The sequence below is a fragment of the Notechis scutatus genome, chromosome 5 (assembly GCF_049901735.1).
Source record: "Notechis scutatus isolate UNSWTSFEM ecotype Mainland chromosome 5, rNotScu1.2, whole genome shotgun sequence".
Classification (NCBI taxonomy): Eukaryota; Metazoa; Chordata; class Lepidosauria; order Squamata; family Elapidae; genus Notechis; species Notechis scutatus.
Genome location: NC_142013.1, coordinates 23,463,281 through 23,489,520, shown reverse-complemented (window position 1 = coordinate 23,489,520; position 26,240 = coordinate 23,463,281). Strand labels below are relative to the sequence as shown.

Here is a 26,240-nt window from a genome sequence, read left to right as displayed (position 1 = left end):
TCAACTTCCATCTTAGATAGAAGGTATGGGTACGGGATAATGGCTTTCATGCTTTCCCTCTTTGTAGGCCCTTGCACACTTCCAAACATGGTCTCTACGCCAGCTTTGAATCTCTGTGAACTTAAACTGTTATCTGTGTTAGTAACTAAGTCAACTTATTTTGAGCTCAGGGGCAGGGCATTTGGAGCTGTAGTAAAACTACCCTTGTCTTTGAAATGTTGCAGCTTGCTGGAGCTGGCAGTTGTCCATTTCCAAGCTTGCAAGAATCTGGGATGCATTCTGCTTCCTGTCTCAGAGTTTTTAGATGTTCTAGCCCAGCCTGTCTTTTAAGGAGAAAGTATTTAAGTCTGATAGTGTTTAAGATACCAAACACAGAAACGGCTCTTATATTTTTTTATACAGCTAGATGAATACACGGCAAACAAGATATGATGTGTGCATGTATGTGTGTGGGAATGTCATATGCATAAGCCTTAAGCAAGTGTCTTATTTTCCTCCTGTCCATTGAAGAGTTAAAAGATTTTTTGCTTTGCTTTTGAGGATTTATAGCAGTTGAGCCCACCAATGACTCTTTGTCCTTGTCATGAAGTTGGCAGTTTTAATCTTTCTGCAAGTCTGGGATGTATTAGTTTAAGATAGGGGTCTGCAACTTTAAACAATCAAAGAGCCACTTGGACCCATTTCCCACAGAAAACACTGGGAGGCAATAATTTAACAACAGGTGTGATTAGGTGGGCGTGGTCAACTCAATATCACTCACTCACTCCTGCTCTGAAATATGAAACGAGTCTCCATCCCCCGCCATCACCCTTACCTTCTCAGGCCAGGCGAGGAGTGATGGGGAGGGGAGAGGCCCGCCAGTGGTGGGATCAGTCAACAGGGAGCTGCAGCAGAGAGCCGAAAGAGCCGCATGTGGCTCCAGAGCTGCAGGTTGCAAACCGCTGGTTTAAGAAATGCCAATTGTCTATGCTGCCACATTATTCTAAGCCAGAGTTGCAACAAGTGTCAAGGTATCAATTTCACCCTTCAAAAACACAGAAAATGCTTCCCATCCAGCCTAGTGTACCCCTTTGGTTACTTTTAAGGCAAATCATAATGTTTAGGGTTTACCAATAAAGGAGAATAGGTTTCAGTATGTTAATGTAGTTTCTTGAATAAACCATAGAGAAAATAGTCCATAGGGGCTTGTGAATATAGCCAAGCATCATCTTCATTTCTTTTACACTGAATACAGTATTTGAAAACGCTGGTTCATTAGTAGTGATAGCCATGCCTCTGTTCCTAACTGTGATACAGTAATGCCAAAATGTATATTGTGACATAATGTTGCAAGCATCTTATTTGTTTTGCAACAGCAAGCAATATGTAAGGTTTTAAAATTTTGTCACAACATAGGTTTAGTCATTTGTCCTTTCCTTTACCTCTTTTATATTATGGTATTTATGATGATTTCAATTTGGTTTTAATGCAACCTTTTGAAATCTGACTTTGTAACCCATTGAGCAAAGGTAATGCATAAATCAATAATCTATAATTTACATATATGTGTTTGGTATATGTACTTGAGGAAGCATGATGACTCAGTGGATAAAAACTCTGAGCTTGTCAGTTGGAAAGGTTTGAGCCCTGAGCACGGCATGAAGGGGTGAGCTCCCGTTACTCACCTCAGCTCCTGCCCATCTAGCAGCTCAATAGTATGAAAATACGAGTAGATAAATAGGTACCATTTCGGTAAGAAAATAACAGCATTCAGTGCACCTCAATATATAGTCATGCTGGCCACGTGACCATGGAAATGTTTTTGGACAACACTGGCTCCCTTGGTTAAGAAATGGAGGTAAGCACTGTTCCTTAGAGTCGGACAAGATTGGACAGGTGACACCTTTACCTTTAGATGTGCTTGATTCCAATATTAATTGGAAACTCAGAAAGCCTGACTAGATCAGGCTAGTGGAGGATTCCTATAATCTTTGCTTGCAAGGAAGCTGCTCCAGCCCTCTGACCATTTTGCCAGCCCTTTTCTAGCTCTGCAGATATCCTTTTTCAGTCTTGATAACAAAAACGGTACACAATACTCCAAGGACATTTCCTCACTAGTAATTTATAGTGTCTTCCAGCATCACTACAGCCAAAGTCTGCCTTTGTTACAGTTTTATCATCCCAGTCATAGCTGGAAGCCACTATAAATCATTACTGAGCAAATAGCACAAGTGTGGTCTTATCACAGAATTGTATAAGGGCAGTATTATATTAGCAGTTCCTTTTTCAATTTCATTTTTACTGCCTCCAAGCATGAAATTGGCCTGTTTCACAAAGGGACTGACATTTTCATCAAGCTGCTCATTATGGCTCCAAGCTAGTCATTGGCAGCTCGGATATCATGAATATATAGACAAAGCACCCTTAACAGGTTCTGCCAAAGTCACAGAGTTGGAAATTACCTCAGAGGTCATCTAATCCTACCTCTTTCACCAAAGCATTCTGGACAGATGGTTACCTAACCTCTTCTCTGAAGATCTACATACCATTTCCTGAGATACCTATTGGTTGACCTGAAACCCCTTCTCTATAATTTCAAACTGTTGATTCTGACAGAGAACAAGTCCAGTTCTTCCTTTACAATGATAACTCTTTAGAGATCTGAAGACTTTACTTCTGCAGGTTTAACATTCCAAGTCCCTTTAATTATATATACTGCATAGAGTTTGGCGTCCACTCTTTCTGTGATCTTGCTAGCCTTTCTCTGAACTTGCTCCAATTAAGTCTGTTTTAGACTGTAGTGCCCAGACCTGGGCGCTGTAGTCCAAACTGGGATTGATGAAGCAGAATAGAGCAGGATTGTATCCTGTGAATTCATCCGAGAATGACATTGTTTCTTTAGCAGGACTTTCTATTTCTTCCTGCTAAAGTTTCTTTCTGTTCAAACAGTCTAGATCTTTTTTGGATCCCCCTTTTCTCTTCTAAAAACTTTAGCCAGACCTGGTTTTATGCAAATGTGATTTCCTCAACTTCTTAATCCAGGTTATTAATAAAAATGAATCAGGATAGAGATACAATGCTTTCATGTTTCCAGCATATTCCTCACTTGCTGCCTTTACACATTATGTTGTTTGAACTTCAAACATAATTTGAAGCAGGGGAATAAACAAACAACAAAAATATTACCTCAGAAATCTTAATCCTTGGGAGAGGAGGAACTCTTAAGTATCACCTGTGTGCAATCTCATAGCGCTATTCAGGGAAATAGTAGACAAAGTACAGCTGGTGGAAAGGAAAACTAGCAGGTATCATAATAGACGCAATACTCCTTAGAGTCTTCCTCAAGATACTTTAGAGTCTGTTTCATTGCTGCTGCTTTTGAACTGCTGGAATAATTTTGCTCTTCCAGGAGACTCACATAATATAACAAGCAACATTTTTTTTACCAGAATATAAATAAAATACTAACCTGGAGTGACAAGCGCAACTTTTCAAAATTTTCTTCAAGTTCTCTTTTTTCTTGCTCGTGAGCAGACTTCATTTCTAGATGGGATTTTTTTTTAAAAAAAAGAAATCACACATAGTTCATGAGCATGCCCAATTTTTGCATTTTAATATGATTTCAATGAAAACTGCAATTGTTAATTTTAAAAAAAAATTGGAACAGTTGAATGAATAGTTGATGATCCAGTTACTGTGATCTAGTGAATTTAAAAGTTTCCTGCTGTGAATTCAGCTGACAGCCTATACAGTGTGGAAAGAAAGAAAGAAAGAAAGAAAGATACCCCTCCTCTTAAATATTGATGACATTTTGTTGACCCTCAGTAATTTGTGGTTTAATAACCCATGTGTTAAAATTTAATAGCCCAACTAATTGCTATAAGTCTGTGACTTCATAAATAATAAAACCTGTTTCAATCCTAAATTCACTCACAAGAGGGCAATCTTACTGCATAAACTGTACATGATTGGAAAGAAGCAACATCTGTGTTAATTCTTACAATTATTTCAAAAAAGCCCAACAGTTTAGACAAGAAGTGGGATTTTATTTATTAAAGAATGGTGAGAAATACGTTCATAACAGAGATGTAAAATACATTTACTATACACCAAAATATTTTGAAAAATATTAATAATGATGGTTAGAAGATGGCATAATTGAGAAGCAGTATTGATATTTAATGATCAGGATTCTATTATTTATGAAAGTCATTAGTGCTTTTAATAATATCCTATCTTAAACTGTTGCTAAATATTTATTTCTAAAGCAGAGCCCCTCTTGGGTAGACAAAGCTTCTCCAATTTTTGTGGGCCATTTGCATTGCTTTTAACTTTATCCTGCCCAACTTTGATAGATTATAAGTCCCCAGGTAGAAACTGTTGCTAGGGAAACTATGTCACAATAAAACTGCTAGTCAAAAAGATACCACAGCAATTTTTATGATTCCCTTAGTAAGCTTTGCTGAGACAATAGCTCCGTACTAATATGTACAAAAAAGGAATTTGACTGTGAGTTGTATAATATGGATTTATGATGGTAGGAAGAGACAGTTTAGTACTCTTCATACATTTTGGATGAATAAAACCCTATCAGCATGATCAATGATCAAGATTTTTGGGAATTATAGGTAAAATATTTAGAGGGACAAGGTAAGAAATGAGTGTAATATAATGATATAATATAAAATAATATAGTATCACCATCTAAAATAGTAGAATAAGTGCTTGCTGAGATTACAGAATTACCTTGAATTTTGTGCTCATATTCTTCTTGAAGTTCTGCAATGGCAATCGCGTGACTATTTTCCATCTCTAATACTGCCACTTCCTGAGTTGCTGCAATGTCATCCACCTTTTCAAATAACAATGCACAAGGAGAAGAAGAAGTAAACTAGGTATGGTGGCTTTAAAGGACTTTAAAGAAAATGAACAGTTAGATCTTATGAAAACAAGGGATTACACTTGATAGAGCTAATCCAATAGAGTTTTTACATCTGAAACACATTTTTTTTTCAGCAAGTTCCTCTTAACAGTGAGAAAAGTAACGGCTTGAGGAGCCAAAACCTAACTAATAGATTTTCTTCCAACCCGCCTTTCAACTAGCCTGTTCATGGATGACATCTATGAATCTTTTGATGGATTGTATTTGTAAATCTTTTGTTGCATAGCAGGCTGCCTTGAACTATGGCATGCGTTCCTACAGTTGACTTGCAAAGATGATTTGCATTTTTGATTTTTATGGATGCACTGCATATACTCTATCTCTTTGGTTTCCCAGTTAGGGGTTTCTCTAGGGACCCCAGAGATTTAACCTGATATATTTTGTATACCTATCAGCTATGGTGCTTCATGTCCAAAACTCTGTTATATACTGTACTTTATATAATTTCTTGCACCAGGTTGAAATCGTTCTGAAGCCATGGTTGGACAGAACAATGTAATATATTTTTGCAATCTACTGGAACTTTCCCCATAAAAGCATTTCTTATGTACAAGTAGTCCTTGTTTATCAGACAATTGTAACATTGACTACTACATGATAGCATTAAACTTTATGACCTGTTTTATGGTGATTGTTAAGTGAATACCATAAAGCGAATATTGTGGTTAAGTGAACCCATTGTTCACTATGCGGTGTTTTTCTCTGGAAACTGGAAACTGGTTTCTGGCAAAAATATCATAAATCATGGTCATATGACCGTGGGGCTCTGCTACCATCCAGTTTAAAACAGTAAACTCCCATCATCCACAACACACTAAAATCCTCCAACCAACAGTACCTACTTCAAACACATATATGTTTTTTTGAAAAAGGTGTTTTAGCTGCAATGTACAGAAATGAAGATTGCCTGTCAACTCATGGAGCATAGTCACTCTCATGTGAGCTTACACTGAGTGAACCTGACCAACCTGTTCCTGATGCTGACTCTTTATTCTCTCAAGCTTGACCTGATGGTTCTCCCGCAAATGTTCTAGTTCAGCACTGTACTGTAACTGCAAACGTTCTTCAAGTACCAGGAGCTCCTCCTGATGCTGCCAAGTGAGTTTCTGCACAGTTCCTTCAAATTTCTTTTCCATCTCCTCCTTCTCTTTTTGCAGTGTCTCGTATTTCCCTGTATTGAGGGCTGAGGACAGAAGAACCACACATTAAGGATCTGCAGAAAAGTCGGGATTAAACGGACTCCTTTGAACAATAGGAAGAGGAAGAGGCAGGAAATCCCATTCAGCAAAATACTGAAGATGTGCTGAAATGGATCACGCTCATTATCACAAATGGAATGCATTGGTCCTGCTTCAAGGAAAAGCCTCAGGTGACATAGTCAACTGATGGGTGGGAGGTTCACTTTGCTTTCTAAATGGTTGCAAAGGACATCTATTCATATATTTATAGAGAGTGATTTGTAAATCACATCAATTCCTTCAGGTGAAGTTGCTTTTGGACACTTCTACATACTGAACATTGCCAAAACCACCAACCCTGCCTCTACCTATGGACACAATATCTTTAAAATCTTATTTTCACTTCAGGTACTGAATATCAAACACTTTTTCTAATATTGAGTGAATATTTGACCTGCAGCAATTCTAGATATTGCTGTGACAAATTCATTAACGTTGCAACTGTAACCCTTTTAGTGAGTAGCATAATTTAGAGCTATCATTTTTTTCAACAATATTCTCAATATTACTTCATGCATAATTGGATATTTAAGATGCAATTATCAGACTTACTAACCTATCAACTAGCAAGGCAGAATTTCACCTGCAGTGAAAATGCGGGAGATTTACCTTTTCTGCTTATTCACTTGTTCTGTTTTTTTATTTTTATTTTCTTTAAATCTGAATATTTGCTTTTCTTATTCTATAAAATTCTTTATTAAACTTTTTTTTTAAAAAAGTGGAGATAGTGGGAAATTGTTGAGCTGTGAAAACAGACATCCAGCAAGTTAATTCAGGTTTTACTTGATGACCATTTTCCTTAATGACCAATTTGTGGTTGCTAAATGAGGACCACCAGGGGTGGGATTCTACCAGTTCGCACCTATTCGGTAGAACTGGCTGTTAACATTCTAAGCAGTTCGGAGAACCGGTTGTTAGAAGAAATTACTGGCCTAATCCTGTAAGGAAGGCAGGAAGGAAACATTCCGGTGTTGCTTACAGAAACTGCCTCTCCGTTAACCCTTATTACATTTTTGGCAGGACTAGACTTCCTGTCTCAGGAACGTCTCTGGAGTATTTTCCCCTCCTTTGCTGGTACTTTGCTTGTGTGGAGTGACCATTCAAAGTTACAATGACACTGAAAAAAGTGACTTATGACCCTTTTTCATACTTACGACTGTTGCAGCATCCTCACAGTCATGAAAGGCCAGGCGAGGAGATGCATACCTCGATGTGAGTGATAATGAGTTGGCCATGCCCAGCCAAAAACATGACCACCAAGCCACGTCCACCCAGTCACATGACTATTCAAGCCAGGCCCACCACCTAAGCCACACCCACAGAATTGGTTGTTAAAAAATTTGAATCCCACCCCTGAGGACCACTTATAGATGCAAGCTATGTCTCGGTGTAGAAGAAATCAGATGGCAACAGCAAAGAACTTTCAAACAGAAGATCTCTTCAGGAAATAATTATTATCATGAATATTCAATATTGATTGAAGACCATCATCCAGTGAAGTATCTCAGATAGAAGCTGGTATTATTCCACATGTGTTAAAAGAAGACAGACTTTCCAAGGCAACTACAGGATGGCTTTGGAATCAATAGAGTGAGTCTGGTGGTAGATTCAATGATTCAAAATTCAATGATATACACTTTGTCAGTAATGGAAAATATGCAGGTCAATAGAAAGAGTGGATCAGATAACTTGGATTATGTCACTAACAAAACAACAAAAACAGATAGGCAGATAGAAAAGACATCATGAAGAATCTTTCCCTGGTTCTTTTGTGTAAAGCAGGGGTGTCCAACCTTGGCAACTTTAAGACTTGTGGACTTCAACTCCCAGAATTCCTCAGCACAGGGTGTCCAACCTTGCAACTTTAAGACTTGTGGACTTCAACTCCCAGAATTCTGGGAGTTGAAGTCCACAAGTCTTAAAGTTGCCAAGGTGACACACCTGGTGTAAAGCAAGAAAAAGCCTTTCAGAAGTTCCTAGATAAAGGTCAGTATGAGCATAGATAGGAAAGTAAACTGAAAACATTTTTTGTATGAGAAATGAAATGTTTTCAAAGGAAAAAAAACCCGAAGGAAGTCCAGTTGTCTTCTGGAGAAAGCACCTTTGGGGCAACTAAATCTGATAGATTTGGAAGTGAAAATGGTGGCATATATTTGTGGTATATGTATTTTCTTTGGGTGTTTAAATAACCAAACCTTCCTATTAAATCCAGAGTTAGGAAATTCTGACTTGTTTTAGGAAGATTAGGCTCAAATCATGGTTTATTCGCCTGACTTGTTTACAGGTAACAATGACCATGCTAGGGAAGAAAAAGGGAGCACTTCCAGCTTGCTTGCATCTAATTCACATGATGCTGAACTTAATGATATATTTTAATCAGCCCAGGAAATAGTCCAAGATCTCCCAATATATTTTAGAATTGAGCTGGAATTTTAACTTAAGGCTTCTCAATCTTAGCACAACACTATAACCACGAGAGCACACAATGTTTCATCTAACAATTTGTTTGCTTGTTTATTTCTTCCCTAGTTTTCTTAACTGCTTTAAAGAATTCCGTCATTGTGTTCAGTGACCTTTTAGTGGTTGTTGTTTTTTTGAACCTGTCATTGTGGCATAAAAACTATCAAGAATCAAACAAAAATACATTTAAAGTCAGAACTGGGAATCCAGTATAATTGAAACCATTCAAGCTTTAAATTGAAACTTGCCATTCAAACATCTGTTTAATGAGACTGGCATAGTATAGGTTGCACCAATAGAAGAATACCTGCCAAATCATGCAATGGGTATATTAACCTAAAACCAAATAAGAAGCAGGCAGAAAAATATAGATTTTGAGACACTGTTTTATAAAATACAACATTTATGATAGGGATGAAGCCATATAGTGAGATTATATACACACTACTAACTTGGTGTTAGTTCTCTGCAACAGCATTTGCCATAACAAACCCTGTCAGTTTATACACCATTACACATATGCACTTTATTTTCAAACTGAGAAAAATGTTAAAAGAGCCAAGATTCGATTTCTTTATGACTTTTCTGTAATAAAAAAGTTTAATAAAACAGGCACAAGCAGAGCATAAAATTTGGGTTCACATCATTAGCAATATAACAAAGTTGTGCTCTATATCAGATTTCCAAAGAAAACTTTAATGATGTAAAGAAAGACATGTCCTTCCTTCCTTCCTTCCTTCCTTCCTTCCTTCCTTCCTTCCTTCCTTCCTTCCTTCCTTCCTTCCTTACTATATACTTTATTCCCTTCCTCTTGATAACCCATCAACTTCCAGCTTCCAGCACTAAAATCAGAGATGGTATTCAGCAGGTTCTGACCAGTTCTGGAGAATCGGTAGCGGAAATTTTGAGTAGTTCAGAGAACCGACAAATACCACCTCTGACTGGAGATTTTACAGTATCCTTCCCCTGCCACGCCCACCAAGCCACACCCACAGAACCGGTAGTAAAAAAATTTGAATCCCATCACTGACTAAAATATAACCATGGCCAGCAACTATTGCTCTGTCAAATCTTAGCATAACTCAAGGCACTCAAGTGGATAGCTTCATTTACAGAAATCTTATATTCGAAAATCAGAGTCAACAGTAACTATTGGGACATCTTAGCTAGTCCTTGAACTCGTAAAAGTATTAATAGGTATCGAATTCTTCCAACAACTCAACCAGACCAAAATTTCCATCCATCCACAGCAATGATGGGATTCAAATTTTTTTACTACTGGTTCTGTGGGCATGGTGTGGCTTGGCGGGCAGGGGAAGAATACTGTAAAATCTCCATTCCCATCCCACTCCAGGGGAAGGATACTGTAAAATCCTCATTCTCTCCCCACCCCACTAACCTGCTTTCCAGCTCTGTTCTCCTATGCAGGCAACAAAAGAAGACCCAGCCAATCAGCTGGGACTCGAGAGGCAGAGAACAGATGGGGGTGGGGCCAGTCAGAGGTGGTATCCCAAACTACTCCAAATTTCCGCTACCGGTTCTCCGAACTACTCCAAATTTCTGCTACCGGTTCTCCGAACTACTCCAAATTTCCACTACCAGTTCTCCAGAACTGGTCAGAACCTGCTGAATACCACCTCTGATCCACAGGAAGGAGACTTCAGGAACTTGGTGTATAAAAAGAAAACAACTTGGAAAAACAGAAAGTTGCTGTGGCAGTAGTTAGGAACCAGAACTTTGCTTAGAAGACTTTGGCACTACAAAATTCAGGTTGCAGTTAAAAAAATATGGAGGAATGAGCAGGATAAGTGTCTGCAAAAAACTTTTAGAGATTTCTGCTATATTATATATCTGGTATGTTGATATTGGGCTTTTAGGGATGGCAGCAAAAAGTTTTGAGATACTTGCAGGTTCTAAGACACATCTGTACTGATCAGAGCTTTTTTGCAGTATCCCTTTGATGTTTTTGTTGCAAAGAAAAATTAAGCTTTTAAACTTGTTTGAATTTTATGTGTATGATCATATATACGGACATACACATATGTTGGCCAATGCCACAATAAAGCTTTACCTAATCATTACTCAAAGGATTATGTAACAGGGTGGGTTAAAATCTCAGCCAAGAAAAACTTTACAACTTTTAAATCACATATCTAGTTTTCATGCCAAAACGGCTACAGGAAACCCCACCTATGACTAGGTACAGCTATCACCATAAGAAAACACAGAGTACATCCTACTAAGGGGAATGCCAAGATATAATTTTGTTTCTTTGGCCAATTCCTCTGTGACCTAAAGGCTACATGTAAGTTCCATGGAAAATGATATTTACTGGTCTGACAGATGGTTGAAAGTTAAATCACAGCACTTGCCCTCAAATGTTTTCTTAGCATTGAGCTGATATGATTTCCCTGAGCATCTGACCTTCTGGCAAAGATCAATCCAAATGCAGTATTGTTTATAATGGGAAGAAAAGTGAAATGTCAAAAGAATTATATCACTCATGTCTGTACTAGATAGGACAGGGCAATAGTTAAGACCAATAATGTAATGCATTTCTGGGTTACAAGGCTTCTAACATTGTAAGTTGAAGTATTAGCTGAATGGCAATGGTGCAACCATTTCTTTCATGGATTTTGGCCAAAACAAAACCTCAGAAATTACTGATTTATGTATTTTATATTCTGCATTCAAGAGGAAACAAGAACATATGTGCATGCATGATAATATTTTGTTTTAGCATTCACATCTCTAGATCCCCAAAGTTTTCTCATTGACAAATCCTTGAAAACAGTTATCAAGGGTGATGTTGAATGTATCTCCACTGTGTTTGTTCCAGTGGTGGGATTCAATTTTTTTTTACTAACGGTTCTGTGGGCATGCCTTGGTGGACGTGGCAGGGGAAGGATACTGTAAAATCTCCATTCAGAGGTGGTATTTGCTGTTCTCTGAACTACTCAAAATTTCTGCTACCGGTTCTCCAGAACTGGTCAGAACCTGCTGAATACCACACCTCTGGTTTGTTCAGTCAGAAGCTAAATAAGCATTTGTCAAAGATGCTTTGTTTGGGTTTCTGCACTTGGTAGAGAGTGATCTAAACACTTTGTCTAGTTCTTGTATTCTATCTCATAGAATACAAAAGCCCTTTTTGCTGCAAAAATCAACTCCTTATGCTTACACAGTCTGTAAGTCCCCAAATTGATCACCAGTTCTACAATTAAAAGAGGAGAATCAATTCAAAGTGGCTGCTCCAACATATATGACTTCTGTGAAACACTATGTTGCATACTGTAAATTCAGTCTGAGGACTGAAATAAGTATCTGACAAACATATTTTGAGTAAGAAAAGTGAACAAGTATTGATTTCCCAAACTGAAAAAAATACTGATCGCATTGCCAAATTGTCCTTACCATATATGTTTTTTTTAAAATAGTCACTTTTCCCAACATTCTACCAGAAGCTGCCTCCGTGTACCTTATTATTTCCTGCCTGTACTCTGGGACAATAGTTTGTTGTATTCAGGAGCTGAAGATGGCATACATAGGGCTTCTTCCTTGCACTGTTATCTATAACAACTCTGTGAGATAGGTTGGGCTAAGAGAAAGAGACTGGCCCAAAGTTACTCAGAAAGCTTCTTTGACTGAGAATAAATTAGAATTTGCTACCAGTCAAGCTCCATAACCAATATACTCTGTATTTCATAGTTCTGATAACTCCCCTTGATTACGTTGTCATCAAGACATTTTCAACTCCAAATGACTCCACAGATAAATTTTCTCCATGATGATGTATCCCTAATCTGATCTTTCAGGTCTTTCAATGATGCTTTCATTACCATAGTGGATGGGTCCATCCACTTTACTGCTGGTCATTCTCTTCTTCTTTTTCCTTCCAGCTTTCCCAGCATTAGAGCCTTTTCCAGGGAACTGGATTTTTGCATAATATGTCCAAAGAGGGATTAATTGAGCCTAGTTTAGTGCTATCAATAGCCATTTCTCTTGGCCAACATATCCTAGTCATTTTCACACGAACAGGTTTCCAGTCTCTTGATGACTGTCCTTTTCTTAAATCTTCTTTGCATTTGTTCCCAACTGTATGAATCTTTTTTAGATTGGTGCACAGGACTGGGTTCTACACTTCTCTTTTTGCATCATAATTGCAAATCAGGAACAAAGGCAGCTACAAAAATATTACATTCAGCAAAGACTGTAATGCTTTACATATGGGTATTTTTCTCCTACATTTTATATCTCAGTGAAAATTATTAAGTCCTGAAGCTTGATTTGAAATTATTTCCTCCTTCTAGCCTCACAATGACAGTTGTCTTACCCAGAAAATTAAAATAGTGGTGCTATTTCTCTGCTAACATGTTGCCCATAATACTTCTGCTGCTTTCTGTCTCTTATTTGTAAGCTTATGAAGCAGACTCAGCAATGTAGCTCTATCATCAACCATTTTTACTTCAGGATTCCCCTTGACTCCTAAATATGTTAAATTCAATGGTAGTAAAGATGTCAACAACTACTTCAAATCAGAGTATCTATTGTTGTTACTGTTATTTAAAAAAGTGAGGGTGGGGTAATCATATTAGCTACAGCTCCCACTGCATTACTGATGCAGATTGATTTTAGTTATTGATTGCTGACTAATTATGTCAATATGCTACAGAACTGGTGAATGCTTTAGTCTGGATTTTTATATTTATTTAAATATTATGTATGCAGTATGTGGTTGAAAAGCAAGGTAAAAAGCCAGGTAATCATCTGAGAACACTAAAGATAATGCATGATAAGTTCTGCTGTGCATGGTTATGAACCTGTCTTTGCAACCACTAAGAATTAATTATTGTCCCCTGACAACTATAAAAACCTGCCTTGATATATTCAGATCATCTCATCTCACAGAACAAGAAATAAGAACCCTGTTGCTTTAAAAAAAAACTGTAACCAGCAAAGAATATATTTAACTTGCTTGTTTAGCATCTACTTACCAACTTCATCCTTGACATTTGCAAGCTCAGCTGAGATCTCCTTTTCTTTCACAAAGGCACTTTCATTCTGTTAAAAAACAACCAAAAACAGTCAATCAGTTCATTTATTTCCACAAAGTACTTCCACTAATTTGCTGTCTACATTCAGTTGAATAAACTGATATTAAGTCTTAATAGCTATATTATATTCACAAAGATGTGTAGTTTGTTTATAGTTTATTACATCACCTGTTTCAACCAAAGGCTCTTGCATCAAGGTTTGCCAAATCAAAGTTTCACTGTATAATTAACTAAAACAGTTGATATGTCTCAGTGCACATCACTTCTCCAAAATACTGTGTTCAATTATGTTTTTGGGGATGGTAATCAGAATTTTATATCTTTCTAGATTCTCTGGAGGAACATATGCATTTATGAATTCTCACCTTTGGTTGATATTTTGTTTGAGAGGGATAAATGCTAAAAGACTTGGATTATTGCTTAAATGGCAATGCTTAGATAAACCTTTGCATTTAGCTTTTTTGTAAATATGACTTAACTGGATTTGAAATAGCCTTTAAATTCACTTTCATCAATGGAAATACCAGTTAGGATACATCTCTAAGTAACCCAATACTTTCCTTCTTCCAACTTTAAACCACAAAAAAATTATCCCAGTGGCAAAATAAAAGATAATATAAGAAAAGACAAATAACAGAAGATTTGGATGGATTTTTTTACTCATTTTCCCAAATAAATAAAGTATTTATACTATACTATACAAATATTGAAATAGAATGAGTTACATCTCTTAGTAAAGATCAAAAGAGGGATAAAAAAAATAACTCCATTGTTTTAATGTTTGAAAGACACCTGTATCGGAACGTAACTGATATACAGAAAAACAGTGAATATTCTAACTACATGAATCTTTATTTTAAATTTTCAGATCATGAAAAGAAATGGGATAAAAGTGAGTTAACTGTAAATTTTAAAAAGCCAAATATTGAAAGAACGCTCAAACAAAATATAAGACTAAAGCAATCCTAGTAAGCGTCCTAATGATCCTTTGAGGGATCATAATAGCAATAGCACTTAACAGACTTAGATACCACTTTACAGTGCTTTACAGCCCTCTCTAAGCGGTTTACAGAGTCAGCCTATTGCCCCCAACAATTTGGGTCCTCATTTTACCCACCTCGAAAGGATGGAAGGCTGAGTCAACCTTGAGCCTGGTGAGATTCGATCTGCCAATTTGCAGTCATCAGAAGTAGTCTGCAGTGCTGCATTCTAACCACTGCGCCACCACAGCTCTCATAATGATACTACTGAGGTTTTTTTTACTGAATCAGTGTGATGTATTTGCTCATAGTGGTAAATAAATGAGGTGCTGCCACTGACTTTAAAGCCCAAATGGCTTTAAGACCTGACTAATGGAATTCCTCTCTCATTATGGACATGTCCAGCTTCTCAGACCTACAGGAAAAACATTTTTGAAGGTGCTCCACTGTCAGAAACCCATCTCTCAGGAATGGTCAAAAGGACTTGTTCCCAGGTTTGTGGAATGCACTCCTCTGAAAGGGCATCTCCCCCATTTTTCAACATTTAGACAACCTGTGAAGAATCATTTCAATATCAGCCACCTCAGCTATCTGCCAATGGTATATTTGATACAGGGGATCTTGTTTTGCCATGGCACTTCTTCTGCTTGATCTTCTGCCTATGTCTGCTGCTGCCTGAGGCATTCTTTCCGTAGCTCATTCTTGGATGTCATCTTATTGATACATTCCTGGATGCTTTAGATTTTGTTCAGGACAGTGGCTTTGATGCACACCAGACCCCACCACCTGCTCTGTTTTTGATGGGTGTACAGTCTCTGGGTGTTGGACTTGAGCTGAAAATGTTTGTACACTGTGATCACATCACAGATCTTCACATTGGCAACTTCCATGTTCTTCTTTGGCCAATTCACTATACCGGCAGGGTTTCTGATGACTGGTAGGAATATGTTTATGGTGTGGAACTTGTTCTTCCCCTTGAGCTGGCTTTTCAAGGCCTGCATTACCCTTTGGTAGTACTTGGTTGTTACTGTTTACTTGCCTCCTCTTCATGGTTCTCATGTGACTGTGTAATACCAAAGTACTTGTAACTGGTCGATATGTCTGCTGTATGGCCCACTCGTGGTTCCACCCCTTCAATTTTAATTACTTTCCCTCTCTTGATTACCATCCAGTCCAAATATCATCTCAATGTCCTTACTTTTTTAAAAAATTAATTTTTTTAAGTTTCTAAATTTTAAAAAACATAAAACAAAATTTTATACATTGTTATCAACATCAAGACATCTTTTGCATTTCCTCACATTTTTCAGTATATGTATTTACTTATTCCTTTACCATTGCATCTTACTCTTACTATAAATCAATATCTTTTATCCTTACATCTCAATCTTCTCCATGGTATATTTACATATTTACATATTCCCTCATTCTTTTCCTAATTGCCATTTTATTTTATTTTTATTTCTAAACCACTCATCCCAGGCATCCCAGGCCCTATAATAAATTGAATCTTCTCTGTCTTTTATTTTCATCGTTAGCCTGTCCATCTCTATACAATCTATTATTTTTTTTAACAACCATGCCTTCCAGTGGAACCCTTTTTTCATTCCAGAGTTGTGCGTACGCAATCCTTGCAGCTGTTAATATATGTAACATAATATATCTATCTGTTTTATTGCATTTTTGTGTTATTATACCTAATAAAAAAGTTTCCAGATTAAATTCAATTTTCTGATTCGTGATTTCTTCTATCCATTGTCTAATTGTATTCCAATATTTTTTCACTTCCTGGCATGTCCACCAGGTATGAAAATAAGCGCCTTTTTCTTTTCCACATTTCCAACAATTTGGGTCTGAATTAAACATTTTTGCCAATCTAGCGGGAGGAAGGTGCCATCTGTAGAACATTTTGTATTGATTTTCCTTGTATGCTGTGGATGTAATTAGTTTGTAATTTGATCCCCACATTCTCTCCCAATTTTCCAGGTCTATATTATGGCCAACATTTTTCGCCCATACCACCATCATCTCTTTGACTACCTCCTCTTCCATTTTAAAATCTAGTAGAAAGTTATATATTCTTTAAATCATTTTCTTTTCCATTTCTTGTAGAATTTTATCTAACTGATGCTTTTCCATACAGAAACCAAATTGTTCTTTGTCCTTCTGATATCTCGCCTGGATTTGCAGGTATGGCCACCAATCTATCTTTATATTTTGTTGCTGTAATTCTTGTCTCGTTTTTAATCTTCCTTGTGGGTCTAATAGATCTTTGTAATTCCTCTTTTTTCCCAGATCCATTGCATTTGGGTATATTTGTACTTCCATAGTTGACCACCAGTTCAGTATTTTAGTATAATGATTCTTTTTAATCTTGTTCCATGTCCAAATTAATGAATCTCTAATCATGTGTCTCTGAAAATATGCATACTGTTCACATTTCCCATCCCATAGGAAACTATGCCACCCTCTCTGCAAGTCATGACCCTCTATCGAAATACTCTTCTATTTTCCAGGTTGATCCAATCTTTAAACCATACCATAGCTGCAGCCTGATAATACATTTCCCAGTCAGGGAGTCCAAAGCCACCCCTTTCTCTTTTGTCCTGTAACAATTTCATTTTTATCCTAGCTTTTTTCCCATCCCAAACAAATTTACTTATTATTCGATCTAATTCTCTAAAAAAGGTTTTATTCAATCTTATTGGTACAGTTTGAAAAAGATATATCATTTTTGGTAGGGTAGACATTTTAATTGCCGCAATTTTCCCCAGTAGTGATAGCTGTAATTTCCCCCACGTTTCCAATTCTTTTTTGATTTGTATTATTAATTTGTCATAGTTATCTTTTTTAATTGAAGAGCATCTTGCTGTTAACCAAATGCCTAAATATTTTACCTTTTTCACACTTTGCATTCCCAATTTTCCTTCTAATTCTTTTTTTTTTTTTGCTTTTCTTTTAAATTTTTAGTCAATATTTTTTTTTTGTTTTTATTAATCTTAAGGCCTGCGACCTCGCCAAATTCCTCTATTTCCTTTATTAATTTTACTCCCATATCCTCTGGATCTTCCAGAAAAAATACTATATCATTGGCAAATGTCTTTACTGTAGGTCCAAATACTATATCATCGGCAACTGTCCTTACTGTAGGTCCATGTCAGGTGTATCAGCAATGTGAAGTCTTGTTCACTCTTAGTATACAACTTAATGTCATCCATGTAGAGAAGGTGACTGATGACAGTTCTGTCACTAAGCTTGTATCCAGATCCAGTCATTGTGATTATCTGGCTGAAGGAGTTCTAGTCAGAGTTTTGCAGCATTAATTCAGTGCCAGAAAAATAAACACAGATGACTGATGCTTCATTTAACATCTTTATAAACACAATAAGTAGATTTTACAAACCAGTTGTAGATTTCTCCAACATGGAGCAAACTCAGACAGAAACATGATGCAAGTAACTTCCGTAGCAAGCATTATACCCAGCAGAGGAGAGAAGTAGTTTCATTTTCAATAGACAACTTAATATAGCTGCAGAATTGCAGAGCTTATCATAGAGCTACGCCTAAGCTACTTCTAGTTTCAGTTTCCAAAACAGTCCTCATTGGCTGACTTAGTTGCTATGCCTATTCATTGGCTCACCTTGTTACCATGCTCTATTCCAGTTCATGAAAATACTCTGACAAGTTCAAGCAGCAGTGGAAATAGTGATTCAGCTGATATATGCCATATTTTATATGCCACTTGTGTGAGCTGTCTTGAGTTGACTTCCAGTATTCTACAGTCCTATTGAGTTCTTGAAGAAGTTCCTTAATGTCCTTAACTCTGCATAGTGCCAGGCATTATATATATTCTATGTTTGAGTTAGGGTATGATTGGACATGTTTGAAAAAATAAGACCCATTATAAGTAGGTTCTAAGAGTAGAAGTATGTAGAAAATCACTTGAATGGAAACCTATTCAAGACTCAACAAAAGGTAGCTGTCCAAAGAAGAAAATAGGATTCAGTATATTAGATACCATTAACTTTACAACAGAACAGGAATAACTGATTGGTGCACTAATATTGTATGCCTTGTAGAGCTTAAGAAAAGGACACACATGGGCAGGAACATCATGGTTTAAAAAAATAGATCAGGAAATGTTAAATACGAACTTAACAGCAGTACAAAAATGTCTTTTCGAGATATTTCCAGAAGAAGCACAATTTTTAAAAAGGGGAAATCACAGTTACTGTACTGATCAGTAATAAAGTTTTGCCTGTATCTCTGAAAATTGAAATGTCACTTCTGCTCCAGTCACTACTCATATCATGATGTAATTTTGGCTGCCCAACTAGAAATACAATGTATGAAGCTGACATCAGGAACCTGATTGTGGCCTGTGGCCAAGAATGATTCCGCATCCATTTAATCAAAGAGATGCAATGTTGTACCAATTTTGATCCAGAAATGGATGTAATTGCTTTAGGAAAAAAAGAAAACATTTAGAGGTGGGTGAAGTTTGAGGCTTATTGAATTGGCTGTATCCATTTTAGATGATCCAAAGTTTCCATAATAAGATTTGTTTTGTAAACGAATACTACAAAGATCCAAATGGCACAAGTAGTTCATCCCTCCCTAATTTGATACCATACAGTTGTCCTTGACTACAATTTCATCTTTCTTGGCAACATTACTAAGCAGTAAACATAAAAGACAACAGTCTTATGGAAATTTTAGACTAACCAGGTTATTTTCATAGTTTTGTGGATCAAAAACTAAGCAAAATAAATGCATGAAGCTTTAAGCTTTTTGTTGTTTTTGCTGCAGAAGGTGAATACACCTCTGATACAAATAAAAGAAGACAAAGGATACATTTGTTCTGTCTCTCTTCCACCCTGGTGCATTCTAGATCTGTTGGACTATATCTACCATAATTCTCAATCACTAATCATGATCATTTTTTAAATAGAGTTTTACCCAACTCAGAGATGAAGGTTGAAGTGTATTAGCTCAGCCAAAAGATTATCATAGTTCATCCTATGAGTCACATGGTCGAGCTACATATTGCTTACCTAGGATTTCTGGTTCAATGATATTATCCTGTATTAGAGCCAAAGACGCTTAGACTCTTTTAGCATTCCTTATAATATTAGCTTCTTTTACCAGATCACCACACAAAGCAAATATGAGTTATGCTTAACTGTGCAGGTCAGGAGCTATTATAGCTACTATTGTTGAATAGGGTCATGAAAAAGAATGTTTAAACTCAAACTCTCTAATTATATCAGGACTGGATCAACATCTCTGATTTTTTAAAAATATATTCCTCCTTTCCAAAGCTGATTCTTACAACAATGTGGTGATGCTGCCAAATTCTTAGGCCACATTCAAAATTGTTGCAAGTGCCCTAGATATTTCAGCAATAACATTTTAAAGGAGAAACAGAGAGAAACAATGTCCTTATTTTCATTTGGAGTTCAAAGAAATGGATAGCTCAAGTAGACTGACTGCTAAATTAAAACACTGGTTCATTATGAAGGCAAATAAAACTATGCAGGCTATAACAAAATACTAGGGAAACATTTTCCTCCCTTTGTCATAATATTAGATCCATTCAATTATGTTAAATGGTGGAAAATTACAAACCATGTAAAATATTGAATTAAATGTTGGAAAACATTATCAAAATATTTGACACTTTAATTCTATAGGGGTATTTTAAATACTCTTCACAGTCATTGGTAGGCCTGTTTTTATTTTTTTATTTTTTTGCCACAGCTCATGTTCTCCTATTATTATAATGCATTTTGACAAATCACATTTGATGATGAATGAGATGAGAAATTTGACCTTGGCCCTTTTCCCCTCCTGACAAAGTAGATAGGCATGTATTCTAAGCATACTTAGGATATGTTGGAATAAAAATCTTTACAAATGACATATTTCATTATCTTGCAAACATGGACTGCAAAGATAGCTGGTGACATAATAAACTATTATGCTGATATGAAATAAAACAAACTCTACCTCAGCTTCATTCTCAAAAGCATCCCAGTTAACGACATCAGCACCTTGGAGATTTGATTGCTAATTAAAAATAGAGAAATGATGTCTGCTCCTGTTAATCTAATCCTGACAGATGTTAGAAAATTTGCAAAGGCCTGAAATAGTTAAAGCAACTATGTCCCAACCCCCCTGCCCCCTTGGTAAAAGCTAACCTCCATTTACATTTTATTAATTCCATGGGAAATATTTTTGTTCTAAGACTTGGAACTGCAAAGTCTCTTGCATTTATGGATTTATTATGATGGTGTGGTCTCAGACTTTTGATGCAAATGAATTAGTTTTAAAATATACATTTTAACACTCAGGGTCAGGCTGATAAAGACATGATAAAATGAACCTTATCTTACAATTTCAATGTATCAATCTGTCAAAACAAAAGTGGTTATAAATATTTTTCAGCAAACCGCCCATTACGTCCCTTCCTACAGCGCTACCTTTGTTTTCTTACTGTTAATAAAGAATGTCAGCATTACAGGAAGTTACAAGAATCCAACAGTTAGGTACTAACAATAAGTGAAATGCGTAGTTGCTCAGCTTTAGGGCAGATTTGATAAATGGCCCTGATATGGTACTAATGTTAGCCCTGTATTCAACCAGATTTCTATTTCTGCTGCTGGACTCAGTTTGTTGGAAATTTCAAGTTGTAGCAACTAATTTAAAGCCTTCATAAAAAGATCAGATAAATCATGGAAAAGATGCCCATTGATATCACCAAGGACAGTAGCACTATGTTGGGGACAAGTTACTGAAGCTGACAGTCTTTGTTATGATTTATTTGTCCACTTGGTTGCATCTGATTGGACACATCCAAAACAGACAGTGAGCTATCTGGAACAAATGTATTTCCTATTCATAAAGATCTTAATAAAAATTAATTCAGTTTACCAATGCAGAAGGCCCCTCAACTTTTCTCTAGAATCTTCAAAAAATTTCAAACCACATTAGAATTCCTTAAGATGGTAGATACTACAGTCTCAGAAGTGGCTCCCAATTTTTGGCCCTCATTCTGCAAATAGTGTAATTATCCTTTCAATAATAACAATGTCGGCACCCCTGAAGTTATATTTGTTCTTTGTTCTATAAAGTTCTTTGTTATGGAGTTCTATCTTTGTTCTATGCCATATATCTGTAGCTGTTTCTGTTTGTTGTAGTATCTTGTAAGAGGCCTTGTGAGACAGTGTGCTCTATATAGTGAGTGGGATTGTTTTATGTAAATGAATTTATTTAAATTACATTTTCATTCATCTGAATACAGCTGGATGCATCCTTAACTCTGTTGTCCTGTGCTTAAATGAGAAGTTTACCTGGAATATATCTCAAAGTACTTCTTCCTCCTGCAATTTTAAATTCTCTATATTTATCAATATTAATTTGCAGGCATTTAGCAGTACTTCACAATAATTACTCCTCCTTTCATCACAACATCTCTATTGTCATTAACATGCACATGTAACAGCTGATGGTTTCTCCCACAGAATACATGGCTGAACTTAGGTCTTCCTAACACAAATGCAACCTTCTTTGTTATGGCACCAAGATTATTTTTCTGCCTTTCTCACTATCTTGGACAAAGCCTAGTCACATTTGGTGGGTGTGGACATCATGCTTAGTCACTGTTGCTCTTACTCCAAATATAAGAGTTCAGCTTGGGAGGGGAAGACATATTCTTCTTATTCTTCTTTCAATAAATATTTCATCTGACTTTTCTGGGACACAATCAACAGCTTTTAATGTTATTGAGTTTCAAAATTATCTGCCATTTATCTTTCCAATAAAGCATTTGAAACACTCTCACTTCAATAGAAGGAAGACAGGCACCACCCTTCTCATAATACCTTCAATTAAACTTTACAAGCCCAGATTATCACCAGACTTTCCCCCTAACATCCATAGTTTGATGAGTTCTATGTGAAATAATGTTCTTAACATAAATCACAATATATCTCAAGCTATACTTTAATATCAAGACCACTAAGAAGATGCTCCAATATGCACTTTAATATGTATCAAGATGATTCCAATTGGTAATATAATTTATTGACCATTACTGCCAAGATATTTTATGATAAGCAAATTAAAAGTTGATGCCTAAGTTCCAGAGGCAAATAATCACACATTGTGCATTAGAAACAAGCATTTTTTTGGCCAATACCTTATTTTACAGCTACCGGCAAATACTGTTACAAACTCTAAACTGACATTTAAAATACATTTCACTTTGACATGTACAGTTCCACCCCATCCATATTCCTTTTACCCAATCATAATGAAGCTTCAGAATCTTTGTTAAAAATTAGGCGACAAGCAAATACAATGGGAAAACACAGATTGCCAAGGAGAAAGGATGTAATTCTCATGCAAGTCAAATAAAGAGAAACAGAGAGACAGAGAAGTAAAAGGACACAGAAACCTACATGTGGAGCGACACGGCAGCAGCATCTTTAAATCTGCATTCCACAGGTAGCCTCCACTGATGCAAATTAAAACAACAAATCAAGTCAGTTCTCTGTTCATTGTGTCACTGGTTTGCTATGATTCTCCCCCAAAAATCCACAACCACAAAATTTCAGACTGCAGAGTACAACTGATGCAGGGAAGACACTGCAGTGTGGAGAGTGAATTGGACGGTTTTGTTTGCTTCGCAGCAAATGAGAAGTCAGCACATTAAGGCAGGGATTAACACCCCCATTCCCGACCCTTCCCACTGCCTCCACCTCCCTTCTAGACAATCAGAGCTCGCAAGGCAACCTTACCTACCGTAGCTAGAGGAAGAATCAGAGATAACAGGCTAGCAGTCTGTTGTTTGAATTAAGTCAGGAAAAGAAGATGTAAAAGATGGAAAGTACCGTTTTGTCCAGGCACTGGAGGCAGTAATAAAGCTTGCAGCAGCACTGGCCCATTCTGGCAGGCTGGCTGAAAAAACAACCAGCTTCATTCAGATTGTTTAATTCCTAAACCCCAGGAATGCCTTTAAAACAAAAAAAAAAATGAAAAACCCAGAAAGGAAAAGATGGACTGCTGGCCACTGACACCAACTTGTTTCTGTGATTCCTCTGTAGCTCCCGGGTTCTCTGCTCATTTAACTTCAGGCATGCCAGAGGATGAAAAGGAGGTGGGGCAAAGCAAAGCAGATCTAGATTCTGTCAGAGGAAAGGCAGAGCGGAGGAGGGACAATGTGCTACTGGATGCCTTCCCACAGAACAAGGCAGATCAATAGAGAGAAACCAACGTAATATATGAGCAGTCAGTCTCTGAAATCACCCAGATGCTCCTCCCCGAAAAGCCAAATAGTCAACACAGAATGCCCAACCCAGCATCTTTGGCATCACTGTGCACTTTATTGTATTCACAGTTGCCTGCAAAGGTAGAATGTATCTCTATATCTATCTATCTATCTATCTATCTATCTATCTATCTATCTATCTATCTATCTATCTATCTATCTATCTATCTATCTATCTATCTATCTATCTATCTCTATCTATCGATCTATGTATCTATGTATCTATGTATCTATCTATCTATCTATCTATCTATCTATCTATCTATCTATCTATCTATCTATCTATCTATCTATCTATCTTATCTATCTCTGTCTGTTATCTATGTATCTATGAATCTATCTATCTATCTATCTATCTATCTATCTATCTATCTATCTATCTATCTATCTATCTATCTATCTATCTATCATCTATCTATCTATTTATCTATCTCTGTCTATCTGTTATCTATGTATCTATGTATCTATGTATCTATCTATCTATCATCTATCTATCTATCTATCTATCTATCATCTATCTATCTATCTATCTATCTATCTATCTATCTATCTATCTATCTATCTATCTATCTATCTATCTATCTATCTCTATATCTCTGTCTATCTGTTATCTATGTATCTATGTATCTATGAATCTATCTATCTATCTATCTATCTATCTATCTATCTATCTATCTATCTATCTATCTATCTATCATCTATCTATCTGCATGATGGATGTGAATGCAATACAAAATATTAAAAGAGAATATATAAGCAGTGAAGAAAGCATGCGCATACAGCAGATTGTCTAAGTTATGAGTGCATATACTTCAAGCGACAGAATCCCCAAGTTGAACTGCTATTAACAGAACAGAATAACAGAGTTGGAAGGGATCTTGGATGTATTCTAGTGCAACTTTCGGCTCAGGCAGAAACCCCTAAATCATTTCAGACAAACTCCCGGGGAAGATCCCTGCTGGAGTACCAGAAGGGACCCTACACAGTAAAACACAATAGCAATTGCTTGCATAAAGTGGCCTCAGATGGATTAATTTTCTGAACCATTCAAGAATGTCAAACAAGTTATCTTTCTACCACAACCAAACAAATGCATATGCCTTCTTCATTGGAAACATCTTGCATTATCATCATCTCAAACTAATTATATATCCTATGGTATAGTTGATAGGCAAGGAGAGATTTCTCATTAGCATAGGGGAAGGGTAGCAATGACAACGATGCTGAGAGAGTGAACAGGCATTCTCATGTCTATATAAATCCATGTTTATGTTTTAGCTTTAGGTTCTCCAAGTCATATCTCATTGGCGTAACTATTCTCTTTAGTTTGATTTTAATCCACATATTTGGCACAATAATTCATCATCAGTTCCACAGTTTTTATTTGGAAATGCCTTAAACGAGTCAACTGTAATTCCCCATCTTCTGTTTCCTATTTTATAATTTATTTGATTCAAATAGTAATCCTTGGCCAATGGCCGATCATTTCAATAGACTGCTCTTTCTGGAAAAATGTATTTAATTACCTCCCCCATCATCTATATATCAGTTTTCTCAGCCTTATCAACTTTAAGATGTAGGAACTTCAACCCCTAGAAGTCCCTAGTCAGTGGGTTGACTGGGCAATTCCAGAAGTTCACAGATCTTAAAGTGGCCAACGTTGGGAAACATTGTTCTTTATGCTTCAGTTTTGGTGGCAAGAAGGACTACCACTTTGACAAAGTAGAATGGCTCAGTAGCTCCAAATTGGGTGTGGCATTGTTATGAGCATGATGTCTTGGCAGAATCATCCTTGCTGGTAAGATCAAAAGGGAAGTGGTGAAACTAAAAGCAATCTGCAATAAGAATGACATTAGGTGAAGCTTTGCAGGCATAAGAGAAGCCACCCTACTTAGGAGAAGGACCTCTAAAATATAAAGAAAAGAAGGCAGTGGCAAACCACTTTGGTATTATCATACAAAAACTATGTATTAAAATCAGTGATAATTAATTAATTAAGATAGTCAATCAAAGTCCAAATAAAGGAATGGAGTGGCAGCTGTTGCATGAATAAATAATGAATGTATCTATTGACATTAGTAGTTATCCATTGAAAATCGGTGTTAGACAAATGTTTATAACATGTATATAACCTGGAGGAATAATTCAATGGCACATTGTAAGAGATCCTAAAAGCAAAAGCAAAACAGGATTTAACAGTACTAACAAGTGACTAAAATGTAAAAGTTGGAGAAATTAGAGAATCTCATTCAGAAATTT

At 36.6% G+C, this 26,240-nt stretch overlaps 1 protein-coding gene across 2 annotated transcripts in view; it reads right to left on the bottom strand.

Annotated features, from left to right (window-relative positions):
* Positions 1-26,240, bottom strand: part of MTUS2 (microtubule associated scaffold protein 2) — a 331,241-nt gene that overhangs the window by 14,671 nt on the left and 290,330 nt on the right. The window contains exons 1-5 of one of the 2 annotated variants that reach the window (XM_087966330.1): positions 23,545-23,879; positions 13,611-13,677; positions 5,890-6,104; positions 4,726-4,831; positions 3,449-3,522 (exon numbers count right to left, since the gene is read on the bottom strand). In XM_087966330.1, the coding sequence (XP_087822456.1) occupies positions 3,449-3,522; positions 4,726-4,831; positions 5,890-6,104; positions 13,611-13,677; positions 23,545-23,598 (516 nt within the window). In that variant the 5' untranslated portion in view covers positions 23,599-23,879. Of the gene's footprint in view, positions 1-3,448; positions 3,523-4,725; positions 4,832-5,889; positions 6,105-13,610; positions 13,678-23,544; positions 23,880-26,240 lie in introns of those variants that run through there. The other variant, XM_087966329.1, reaches the window with a different exon arrangement.